General features: G+C 39.1%; 1 protein-coding gene and 1 pseudogene across 1 annotated transcript; both read left to right on the forward strand.

Annotated features, from left to right (window-relative positions):
* Positions 1-1,606: 1,606 nt before the first annotated feature.
* prxl2b (peroxiredoxin like 2B) lies at positions 1,607-12,400 on the forward strand. Its single transcript, XM_042090171.1, has 7 exons — positions 1,607-1,790; positions 2,615-2,819; positions 3,019-3,070; positions 3,435-3,498; positions 7,787-7,862; positions 8,327-8,445; positions 12,260-12,400. Exons 1-7 carry the CDS (start codon positions 1,728-1,730, stop codon positions 12,284-12,286), a joined length of 606 nt encoding a protein of 201 aa, XP_041946105.1. The 5' UTR covers positions 1,607-1,727; the 3' UTR covers positions 12,287-12,400.
* LOC121708126 lies at positions 3,857-3,964 on the forward strand (annotated as a pseudogene).
* Positions 12,401-13,185: the final 785 nt, after the last annotated feature.

Raw genomic sequence — 13,185 nt, forward strand, 5'->3', positions numbered from 1 at the left:
CATAAATACTTAAATCTTCAAACATGTTTAACAATGTTCAGACACACTCAACATCAAATCGATTAACACACACATTTAACGCATTAACATTTTTCATAAGAATATACATGTGGTGAGAATAAACACAACATTTAGCAAACAATTAATTAGTTTGTAACCTCACTAAAAAGCCATGGCCACATGGTTAATGGTGGCAAACAAACATTTGCTTGAATCAACATTTACTTCAATTTAATAAGAATCATATCAGGATCATTCAACACATTAACCAGCAATTTCCACAAAATAACCTTAGATGGCAACATTAAGAATAAAATGATACCTTAAAACACAAAGAGAACGGACAAGGCAAGGTTCAGGTGTTGCACACTGGCATTCAAAATTCCTTCTTCTCTGCCAGCTATATGGTACTTGAATTTCCCCTGGGGATCAATAAAGTATCTATCTATCTATCTATCTATCTATCTATCTATCTATCTATCTATCTATCTGTCCCCCATCCCCGTCCCTCCCTCCCAGTGTGCCATCTACAGGCCTAGAGATACTCTCCCAGACATTTTCCCTGACAGCAGACTGAATGTGTGCAATGTATGCTATGTCATGAGTGTGTAAATACTAAAACATACAAACTTTTAATGGACAATATTAATCATAAGAATTAAAAATGTTACCACAGAAACACACAAAACATTTCCCCTCTGGACCCCCAACACTTGTATGGCACTCTCTCTATGATAGGCATTGCCTGATGAAGCTATTATCCATTACTAACTCATCAGTGCTACTTAATTAAGTAATGATAGGCAACATATTTGTCTGAAGTGATATCAGTTGACGGATGTTTGACAAATAGGCTATTGACAGATGCTGATTTATAGGTCAAGTAAGTTGATTTAACTTGCCGTTTTCATTTAGTAAACTTTGTATTGAACTGTCAATCAAATGATCAAGTTTCCAAGGGAGATGATGTTCACTTGAGTGTGTGTAATTTAGGGGTATATAAACACTGGTTCTATAGAGGAACCTTTATCTTTTTATGGCTGAATGCTTGTCCTTAGTTCAACTATGACCACCACAAAGCTCAGATGTGGAAAAAATTACAAACATAATGGTTAACTCATTTGGCCGTATCTGTTTGAGGTTCCCACCCTAAAGACCTAATTTAATCCTGTGGTGTTCTGCAATAGCCTAAAGAGTAAAATACATGCCAAACCCCCTGAAGTAGTCTAGGCATAGGCATACAAAATATCACCATTAAGATGAGTGTATGGCATTGCAGGGCAGGTGACAAGTAATGCTAACCTTTAAACCTTTAAGTACCACTCCCAGGTTCAACCTAGGAAACTCAGGGACATGAGTGATTTCTGAACTCCTGCAACAATATGAAATCCACATAGCCTATATTGTCCTGGAATATCCAACACCTCATTTCCTGTTACACAATGTCATGTATTTCATAAATAACATGTTCATCATGATACTCTCTTTGATTGTGTAAACTGCACGCTTTGAAAATACGTTTATACAACTAGACCCGCCTTCTAGTGTGACTTTTAGTTTGTGATAGGTCCATTTCACATGCCAGTAAGGAAGCCATTCATAGTTACATAGCAAGGGGCGAGGTTACAGATGACATAAGTTGCTATAAACTGAGCATGTAATGAATGTATACTAATGCACATTGTTTTGACAGCTACCTCGGTAATCGCAGACAGACGTAACCAAAGATGGCACCTGTGGATCTTGCCAAAATAAGTTCAAATGGACTGAAAAACGCTGCGTCTGGGGAGGTAAAGTAAAAAGTTTACAAATCGTTAACGTTAGCGATCAAGTTTTAACGTTTAAATTCACAGCTCCATGAAGCAAATAAATCGGCTTTGTTGTTAGTTCATATACATATATTGGAAATGTTTTGTAGAAGGATGCACACAACTTCATTAAATATCTTCATATGTCATTTGCTTCCTCATGTGACACTGTGAATGAAAGCTATAGCCAACGTCGTTAGGCGCAGAGTCGCAGGACTATCTTCGCTCAATTCTGGCAGCCTATATAATTCACCACTATTATGTAGTTGTCTTCAGTTTAGTTCACTAGTAAATACTCATCCCCATGGGGGGCAGTGTGCATTAGGGTCTCATTAGCGTTCTGTGTATCAAGATAACATGCTGAGAGTGATTGATGGAACCAACATAGACACTGAATAAGGCGCGTAATTGCTGTACATTTGAGTAAATTAGGCTAGTCTTTTAGGTGGCAGGTTATGGTGAATTAATCTAGTATTCGTGCAGTCTGTTTTGTTCAGTCTCCTTGGTGTCTATAGTAACATGGTGCTTTTGTTGCATTAGGCTATGTATATAAGTCTGAGTTGAGAGGTTTGTTTCAAGCCTCAGCCTAGTATTGGTTGTTTGAAAATGTACTCAATACTAGTGATTGTTGGAGATCCTGACACACCATTTTAACCATATGCGATCAAGGAAATGTTCATTATTCTGGAATCTAAAGGCTACTGTCTAATTGTCTAATTTGTTGATCTTGATATGATGGGCCTCAGGGATACCAAAGAGGGACCCTAGTATCAGACATCTTCGGTGACACCTTCTTTGTGTCTTAGAATGTGGAACTGGGGTCACTGTGGCGAGAGCAGGCTGTCGTGCTGTTTTTTCTGCGGCGGTTTGGCTGTCAGATCTGCAGGTGGACTGCCTCAGAGGTCAGCAAGTTGGAGCCGAGCTTGAAGGCTAACGGAGTGGCCCTGGTAGGTGTAGGGCCTGAGGAGATTGGGGTTGAAGAGTTTAAGGCGGGAGGCTTCTTCAAGGGAGGTGAGCACTACTCTCTTCAAATCATCAGCCATGATTACAAAAACAGTGATTTACACACCCTGCCTTTTGACACACTGGTGGAGGGAAGCCTATGAGATGTCATACAACAGATAGCCTTGGTTGGTTGCCTTTGCACACCAAGGCAAATACCAGAAGGCAAGCATTCTTTTATGTATTTTCCATTATGCTTTTCTTGCAGATGTGTACATAGACGAGAAGAAAAAAAGCTACAAGGACCTTGGTTTCAAAAGGTTAATGTTTGTTTTTGACACAGAAGCCTACTTTATTATGGTCCTCATTTTTGTAATTTATTTCACTCTAAGTTTAAGTATTGCTCTAACACAATCTGCATAACAACATGTATTACATTATATATTTTTTCCTGTCTGAGCATAAAGAATGTTTACTGAATACATTTTGGCTGTAGAGTAGGCTGTTAACATTAGCAAAGTCTAGATAAATAACCATGTAACTTAGAATAATCCACAATGATGCATAAGGACGCTGTTTGTACCATGTAATTGTTTAAAATGTCAAATAATCTTCACACACAAATGAGTGTTGAGTGTTTTGATTAAGTAATTTATAAAGACATTTATTTATTCTGCCATGTAGATACAATGCCCTAAGTGTGGTTCCAGCTGCCATGGGAAAGAAAGTGCGAGAAGTCTCTTCAAAGGTAAACTGGAAATGTCACCTGTTCATTTGAGCTCTGCAGGGCTCAGATGGTCAGGGCTGCGTCAATAAATTGGTGTGAGGTCCTAGTGGGGCAGTGCCAAACATACAGGAGAGATTGAAAGAACTGTGATGGCAGCTAATCTGTTGATATCAAGTGTTGACACTTTTTTGGCTCTCAAACTGTTAGGCTAAATTTAACAATAGTTGCAAATTAATTGTTACAACCACCAGGCTTGTTTGTTGTGGGTTAACATGAGGGAGACCACACGTGGATAAAGATATTTATTAAATTAAATATGCACTGAAAATATGAAGTGCAGTCAGGATGTGAGATGGTAAGAAAATAAAGGTGTGGTGTAATCGCTTCTCGGCCTTTTGGCTAAGATCAAGTGTAGTATCTGTTGTTATCAGTTTAATATCTGATACGTCCTCTACCCGAGTTTAGGGGCATCCGTGGCCTACTGGTTAGGGCTTTGGACTTGTAACCGGAGGGTTGCCAGTTCAAACCCCGACCAGTAGGAACAGCTGAAGTGCCCTTGAGCAAGGCACCTAACCCCTCACTGCTCCCCGAGCGCCGTTGTAGCAGGCAGCTCACTGCGTCGGGATTAGTGTGTGCTTCACCTCACTGTGTGGTCACTGTGTGCTGAGTGTGTTTCACTAATTCATGGATTGGGAGACCAAATTTCCCTCATGGGACTCAAAAGAGTATATATACTTATATATAAATCAGAGTAATGTGGATAATCCAAACAAAAGACATGCGACACATGGTCTGATGGAGAGAGAGGGAACAACTGCGCAGCCACCAAGTAGACCTTTATACTTCCAGCTGTGCAATTAGGATGAGGTACACCTGCCCACTAAGCTACACCCCTAAAAGACAGACATGAGAGCAAAGCAGACAGGGACAGGAAGGGTCGTAACATAATGCAACTACAACCCCAAAACAGAAAAAGCTGGGACGTTGTGTAAAATGTGAATAAAAACAGAATGTAATAATCTGCAAATCTCTTAAACTCATATTTAGTTGCAAAAAGGACACAGACAACATATCAAATGTTAAAAATGACAAATTTGACTATTTCATGGAAAATACATGTTCTTTTTGAATTTGATACCAGCAACATGTTTTTAAAAAAACAATTGGGACGGGGTAACAAAATGCTGGAAAAGTTGTGTAATGATAAATAAAGCAAAAGGAAGAATGTGTCACAACTAATTAGGGTAACTGGCAACACGATTGGGTATGAAAAAGAGCATCCCAGAGAAGCAGGGTCTCTTAGAATAAAGATGTAGGGGTATTCATCACTCTGTGTAAACCTGTGTGCACAAATGATGAAACAATGTCATTTCTTCTTAACATGAAATTGTGAAATCTTTGCAAACAAGGGAAAGAGCTGAAAAACAAATTGGATGGCCGTGGTCTTTCGGACCTCAGATGGCACTGCATCAAAACCAGACCTGTCATTGTATGGGCTCAGGAAAACCTCTGATAACCTTTGTCTATATGCACATATTACCGGCCTCCAAGTCTAGGGGAGCTTGGGGCACGGCACAACCACGTTCCCTTGCTTGATCTTAAAACATAAAGAGAACGGACAAGGCAAGGTTCAGGTGTTGCACACTGGCATTCCATTTATTAGTTAAAATACTTTAAGCATAAATACTTAAATATTCAAACATGTCTAACGATGTTCAGACACACTCAACATTAAATATAAATACTTAAATATTCAAACATGTTTAACAATGTTCAGACACACTCAATATCAAATCGATTAACACACACATTTAACGCATTAACATCTTTCATAAGAATATAGTGGTGAGAATAAACACAACATTTAGCAAACAATTCATTCCTTTGTAACCTCACCAAAAAGCCATGGCCACATGGTTAATGGTGGAAAACACACATTTGCTTGAATCAACATTTACTTCAATTTAATAAGAATCATATCAGGATCATTCAACACATTAACCAGCAATTTCTACAAAATTAGGGGTGTGACTTTCGAAACCGACGTCTCGAATTAGTGTCGAGGCTTCGAAGCACAAGTGTTTCGAAACGCTACTTCGAAACGTGGTTCAAAACAGCTATGTCATGTGAGCACTGCTTCGAAACATTGTTCACTTCAAAATCCCTATGTCATGTGACCAAAGTTAAGTGAACCTTCGGTGCATTTCACCGGTGTCGGCAGGCGCGCCCGCGCGTTCAATTAACAGTGTAGCTTTCTCTTAAGCAATAACCATGATGGTGTAGTGGTTAGTGAGGTTTTTTTTTGCTCAGTAGCCCAGGCAGCTCAAATGTGGTTCGATCCCCGTTTATTATTGTTTCAGGTCGTATCTGTTTATATGTTTTCTTACTTCATCATTAACCACACAGTTTCAACTAAACTCTCAGGAGTTTTTATAAGAAGAAAGTGATTTAGAGAACACATAGTGGCAGCAATAAGATTCTCTTTATTGTGACTTCATGTGGTCTCCCATCCAGTAATTGACCAAGGGCATGACTGCTTAGCTTTTGACAAAGACTAAACACAGGTAACACAGCGAGCCACGAACTTTAAAGACTACACCTCCAATACGAAGCATTTGACAGATTTGTTTCACCCTAAACAGCTCTGAGGTGTCGGAATTGTTTCAAAGCTTCAGAACAATTCGTCACAATTGCTTCGAACGTTTCAGTGTTTCATAAAGCCTCGCTTTGCCCATCCCTATACAAAATAACCTTAGATGGCAACATTATGAATAAAATGACACATACCTTAAAACATAAAAAGAACGGACAAGGCAAGGTTCAGGTGTTGCACACTGGCATTCAAAATCCCTTCTTCTCTGCCAGCTATATGGTACCTGCCCCCATCCCTCCCTCCCAGGGTGCCATCTACAGGCCTGGAGATACTCTCCCAGACATTTTCCCTGACAGCAGACTGAATGTGTGCAATGTATGCTATGTCATGAGTGTGTTAATACTAAAACATACAAACTTTTAATGGACAATATTAATCATAAGAATTAAAAATGTTACCACAGAAACACACAAAACATTTCCCCTCTGGACCCCCAAGACACAGTTTGATACTCAATTCAGAAACTGCAGCCAAAATTGTAACAGCTAAAATTCTATTGAGATATGATACAAAAAATACCACGTCTTATCTAGGCCTGAGCTTGTTTAAAATGGACTGAGGTAACATGGAAAAAGCTCCTGTGGTTAGACCAATTAAGGTTTGCCATTCTTTTTGGAAATCATGGAATCATCTAGGCTAAACAACCTATCCAACTTGTTTTAGTGCTCGGTTCGAAATCCAACATCTATGACGGTGGAGGAGCATTAGTGCCTACAGCATGGGCATCTTGCACATTGGCAAAGCACAATCAATTCTGAATGATGTATACAGGTTTTGAGCAACATGCTGTATACTGCCATGCGGGCAATGTCTTTTCCAGGGAAGACCTTGAATATTTCAGGAAAACAATACCAAAATGAATTCTGCACATCTTTAAATAGTATTTCTCTATAGAGGAAGAGTCCAGGTGCTAAGATGGCCTGTCTTCAGTCCAGATTTGTCAGAATAGGTGCATCATGGAATGAAAAACATGACTAAGAATACCTCATACTGTCGAGCAACTGAAATCCTATATCAGGGAGTAATGGGACAACATTCCATTCTAAAAACTGTAGCAACTGGTCTCCTCAGTTCCTAAACATTTACAGAATTTTGTTAAATGAAGAGGTGAAGCAGCACAGTGGTAAACAGGCTCCCATCCCAATTCTTTTTAAAACATGTTGCTGGCATCAAATTCAAAATGAACATATATTTTCCATGAAATAGTCCGCATTTTCATTTTCAACATTTGATATGTTGTCTCTGTCCTTTTTGCTGCTAAATATGGGTTTACAAGACTTGTATATTATCACATTCTGTTTTTATTTGCATTTTACACAACGTGCAAACTTTTTCTGTTTTCGGGTTGTAATTAGTGATCACCACAATGCTTTCTAGCATCTGTGTCTGTTGTGATTTTGTGATGATTTTGTGATGTGCCATGGTTTCCGATGATTATGCAATATTACATTACATATTATAACATATATATATATATATATATATATATATATATATATATATATAACATTAGGTTACTAGAAAAGCATGCCTGTTTTTCATAGAAGACTGTAGCATAAAAGTTGTAATATTTATTGTAAAATGAGAGACAAGCATTACATGATATTAAAATACTTGTAGCATGGGTCCTGAATAACCTGTATTCTTGCCCCATAGGCAAGTGCTGAAGGTATCCAGGGAAACTTCACAGGGGATCTCCTGCAGAGTGGTGGCATGCTTATTGTGGCAAAAGGTATGTTTAAATCAATAAAAAATAAACATCATGTGATGTATTTTGAGCATCCCACCCTCTTTGAAAGCTTCAACCACTAGGGGGCAGTGTGGTGCTGGGGATCTTTTCTGATTAATCTGGATTAATGGATCCTGAAGCCACAGCAGAGCAGGAAGAGGAATGCTTAAATTGAGAGCAATGATTGTGTCATCCAGAGGTTGAAATGTGTTTTTTAATGCCTTGGTTAACTCGATGATTTGTGGCCAATTAGTGTTTGAATGATTTGTAAAAAGTTGCATTAACACAACTGAAAGATGTCAGTCAGTTGTTACTGGTTAGGGTGGTTTCTCGCCCAGTTAGTGGCTATCTCATAAAGGGGTCTGGCTATTATGTGGCCCAGATCTGGCAGGGGAACACCAGATCAGAGCCAGAATTGTTCCAGGGTCCGCCACCACTTACTTCCTGTCATCTTTCTGTGTTCTCAGGTGGTGAGAAGGTGCTTATGCACTTCATCCAGGATTCCCCAGGAGACCACGTCCCTCTGGAAGATATAACCAAAGCCCTGGGCATCTCAGTCAGTGTGCAAGCCGGACAAAGGCCACAGGTGAGTGGCCCTACTGCATATAAGAGTCAAGAGTGCACATTTATTCACCTTTCAGGTACTTTGATCCAAAGTTGGATCAAGTAAACATAGTATGCTTTTTGTACTAGTATTGTTTATTGATGCTAAAAAAAACATGCAGTGACTGTGTCTGTGCATTTGTTTGATACATATTTTAAGCATTATTAGTCCTAAGATATCTAAACAGCATTTTTTCCAACTGTGTACAGTTTCTGCTGTTTCTGTTTTGGCCTACTGATGAAATGATAAAGTAAACTGAAAATCAGTAGGGTTTGCACAGTCAATTCTGGCATTGGAGCCCTATTGAGAAAGACCTTGACGTGTTTTGGACGTACATTGGGTCTTTTCTTATTTTTTTGTCAGGCATATGCCAGGGTAAATACAGTAGTGCTGCAGTTTAACAGCCAGTCTCACAGAAACAACAGCTTTATCCGTTTTTTATTACACCCGAGAATCGTATCACATGTGGGCTCGATGCCTTCTGTAAGAACACCACAACATTGTAGAAATCACTGTGACAAAATGCAGTGAATATGTCTTATGTGATGATTTGCAGTTAGGGCCGTATCACAGGAGACACAGAGTGTTTTGATAGCTGTCATTCCTTGAAACAACTTCAACAGACCACAACCACACCAAAAAAATATTTTAAGAATAAGATTCGTACTTAACACATAGTTTTTACTACATTAAAAAGATATGTTAATCTTGAATTTTGATAGATAGAAGTGTTGCTGTATAGAAACTAGGGCCAACTGCACAGTGTTTCACAATGACTGTGGCAGCCTGTTATCCTGTTAGCCTGATAGGCACAGAGTAACTGTCAAAATCATGCCTGGGTTTACTGTTGTGACAAACAGGAAGTCTATCAGTTTTCCATTTCCTCTTCATAGAGTGGAAGTTTGTCAAACCTAGGTTGTATATTTGAAATATTTGGGACCTTGGTTTATTTCTGGAATAGTAGTAGTAGCCTAGGTCATAGTTTCACTTCCTTGGGTTGAGGAAACGCTTGTGTAAGATTACTGAAATAGCAAAAACTCTTTGCTAATATGGTCCTCTTCACTTGTTATGTCTTCCCTGTGGTACTTATTCCACATGTCCACATGACTCAAGATGTCTTCTTGTTCCACTCACTATATAAGGACAACTGTGGTAGAAACAATATAACTTCAAAAGCAAAGAGAAAATAAACCAAACCAAGTCAAATAAACAGTGGTAGTGTAGACAAAGTCATTCATAAAAGCAGACATCACTGATTTGTGGCACAGACAATGGTGTTTGGGGAAGCCCCACCATTCTAAACAAATATTCCATGGGGCACTCCTCCTTTTCTTTATATACCTATAATGAAATGGATGGTTAACAACAATTTAATGCTCATTTAAACCTTTCCCTCAGGATTGCTATTATCACAGCACAACTGCAGCCATGTTATGTCTACATATTACTGCATACTGTAGTATTTATCATGGCACACCCATCTCTCTGTGGTTTACTGTGTTTATTTCAGCACATAAAGCAAAGCACGGTGGCATCTGATCTCATAGGTTCCCAACATGCAAAACTCTATCTCACTTGTGTTACTTCTAGTGACCTTTCTGTAGGTCAATTACTGGCAGTAGGTTCTCTGTGTAAGGCACAGACAACAGTCCCTTTGTCTTGCCATAGAGGCTTACTGTTCATGCGGTAGTTTGGCAGTTGAGGTGAGGCCTTCCTGTCCAACTGTAAGCCAGATGTCTCTCAATACCTGCTATCCTTATGTGGGTCTTTGGTGAAGGATATCCTGTGGACGTCTTCCATGGTCCAAGTGAAAATCTGCCACATCTTCCACTGTTTTTGTTGCTCACAAGGAAGTGCTTAGAGTTGGTTGATGATTGCAGCAGCAGCAGCAACAACAACAACAACAGTAATACCTTCACATTGCGTCTTTCACAAGTGCTGAAGGACCTGCCACTAAGGCGGAGCAAGGGGTCTGGAGCTCATTGAGATGTAGAGGATCAAGGTTCTGTAAGGCTTTTGAAGGCTTTGTGGTAATAGATACATTTGCTGAATTGGGACGCAGCGTATGTCTTAGTCAGTTGGACTTAGACTTGTTGCACATTGGGCTCAGTGTATATTTAGATGTGTTGTTTAGTAGGTGTGTTGCCTAAGATTGGGTTGCACCATAAATAAACAGAATACTTTCACAAACTACCTGACCTGTAAGTTTCTTTGCAATGTTCCCAATTCCACTGGAAAAGGCCAGTGAGAACTGTCTGAAAGCCACTATAATGTAGAGGTCAGCGAGAGTACTTCACTTCTACGTGAATAATTGTGAGTATTCTAATAGTTCTAGGAGTGTGCCATACATACCGGTAAGCAGAATCATATTGGGCTTTCTTTTTACTCTTTCCACCTGCACACAGGAATCAGGTGGGTGGATTGGTTATTTACTATATCTGGGGGCTAACAAGAGAAGGTTTTTGATGTCAGACAGGGTCACTCTGAGAACAGTGTACCTGGTAGGGGTTTTTCTCAGATGGAAAGTTTAGCCCCAACTAGCCCTGATTTTATGGGATATTTCCGCAGGTCAACTGGCAATGGGATGTAGGATATGTCTTTTGTTGTTGGCAGGATAATGGTTTACAGGGCTACATTAGGGTTTCAGCCGAGGAGTAGACTCTTAGCAGTCATATTCACCATATTTATTTGCTTCGTTTGAAACATTCAACAGTCAGATTCCAAAATGTTTTTACTGGCATAACGTTAGTCCAAACAGTATTTCATTCTTTTTCATTCCATTTTATTGAAATTATTCTCTCTATCCAGGGATGATTTAGGATGTTCATAGAGAAGTCCTGATGGGCTCTTAAATCGGTTCAGCCAACATAGTTTGATTTAAGTAAAAGGGGAGGAAGCATCCTTGACTCAAGGGGATAAATATATTTCTGAACCCTCTGCTGCCAAGAAAAGCGATACAATAACAGCCCATTTCTGTTCTATTAAACCTTATTGTAACAGAGAAGCGGTTGAATAACAAGGAGTATCTTTACGTTTCTTTACACTTTAAAGAGCACCGCACCCACTGCTTCTCACCCATCTTCTCTCCACACCTTCCTGCCGACCGGTTTAGAAGCAGTGAGATGTAGGGCTGCTACCCACACGTGTGTTTTGACACCAAAGAGGTATACGTTAGAGCAAGCCATGACTTACAGACATCTAGAAATATTTATACTACCCATGAATGAATGAGTTGACCTTTATATAAAATCAATGCATCAAATGCCATATATTGTAATAACATACATATTATAATAGTATAATATGAAATCTCTTATGGAAGATTATAATCCAGTAATTTTTAAATTAAGCAAATTGTTCCTTGTGGTCCTATAGCTGTCTGTTTGTTGAGTGTGCTAAAAAAAAAACACTGGTTCCTACAGTCCTGGCTCTGTAAATGGGAAAGTGGCTCAGACTGAGCCATGCATAATACCAGCCATTCAACACGGGGCTTCACAAGTACAGAGGGGATGAGGATAGTTTCCTTAGCTGTTGAGATCAGATATTAACAACCTTTTGGCAGAATTGCACTGACTTCATAATAAACACTACGAATGTTACCAAATACTCTGAATAGCTCTTGCACTAAGGGCTGGACAATAATTTCTTAGATAGATATTGCTAGGTGACTGACTGTTTTGAGTCTGACACTCAAGACTCCTGTTAATCTTCATGTTATTTTTTTCTTTTCATGAAACAAGGATGTTTGATGTTCAGAGACTCATGTTAATCTTTTTGTAATTTTCTTTCTTCTCAGTGCAACGATGATGTTTGCACAAGGTAGAGGACTTGAACTGCCTGGGAGAGATGAGGACCACCAGCAGAGAACTGAGTTATGGGACTCGTACATTTTTTGGCTTTTTTCTTAATATGTGACTGACATTAAGAATTTACAAAATATTATTACAGACAATTAGATTTTTTGAGGGGAGGTATTTAATTTAAGTGCTTTTTTAATCAGAAGGATTTATTGAGTAAAGCCTATTGAAATGACCATTAACGGCAGTGTATTTTTGTACGTAGATATATCCGTAATGAATTTTCACCTCCAATCATTCAATACACATTTCTAAGGAGGCTGTGGACCAAAGAAAGATATTTTTAAAACATGAGATTCATTTTTGTTTACCTTTTATTACTTTTACTACTGACTATATTTGCTGATGTAATGAAATATGATTCCATAACTTAGTTAAATGTTGTCTGTATAACTATTAGTGTAATTAAATTACGCTTTTAAAAGTTTTACTAATTATTTGTGGCCTACACATTTATCAGAACTTTTTTCATGTATGTTTGTATATCTTTTCATGTATGTACATTTCATGAGAATCTGATGGAGTTGACTTCCAGGGGGCCAGGGGGCCTCTTTTCTGGACTTGCCTGTCAATGTCTCTCTGTGCACTCATAGAAGAAACATATCCCCTTTCGTCCTAATGAGCATGGAGTACCTGGCTGAAGTGCTCACCTGCCCGCTCGCCTCAAAGAGAGGCATGAACTCACATGGGCACAATGGTTCTGCTTGGAGAGCAGCTCTTGAGCGCAGGGGATGTTCCTGATCAAAGCAGTAAGCAGACACATCTTTAGTCTCAAGCTCAGTGGGTGGCTGATTTAGATGTGAGGTTGGAGCTCCAGATTACGACGGCGTCTTCAATTTCATGTTATTTATTTATTTGTATGCTT

The sequence above is a fragment of the Alosa sapidissima genome, chromosome 4, assembly GCF_018492685.1.
Source record: "Alosa sapidissima isolate fAloSap1 chromosome 4, fAloSap1.pri, whole genome shotgun sequence".
In the NCBI taxonomy this organism is placed as follows: Eukaryota; Metazoa; Chordata; class Actinopteri; order Clupeiformes; family Clupeidae; genus Alosa; species Alosa sapidissima.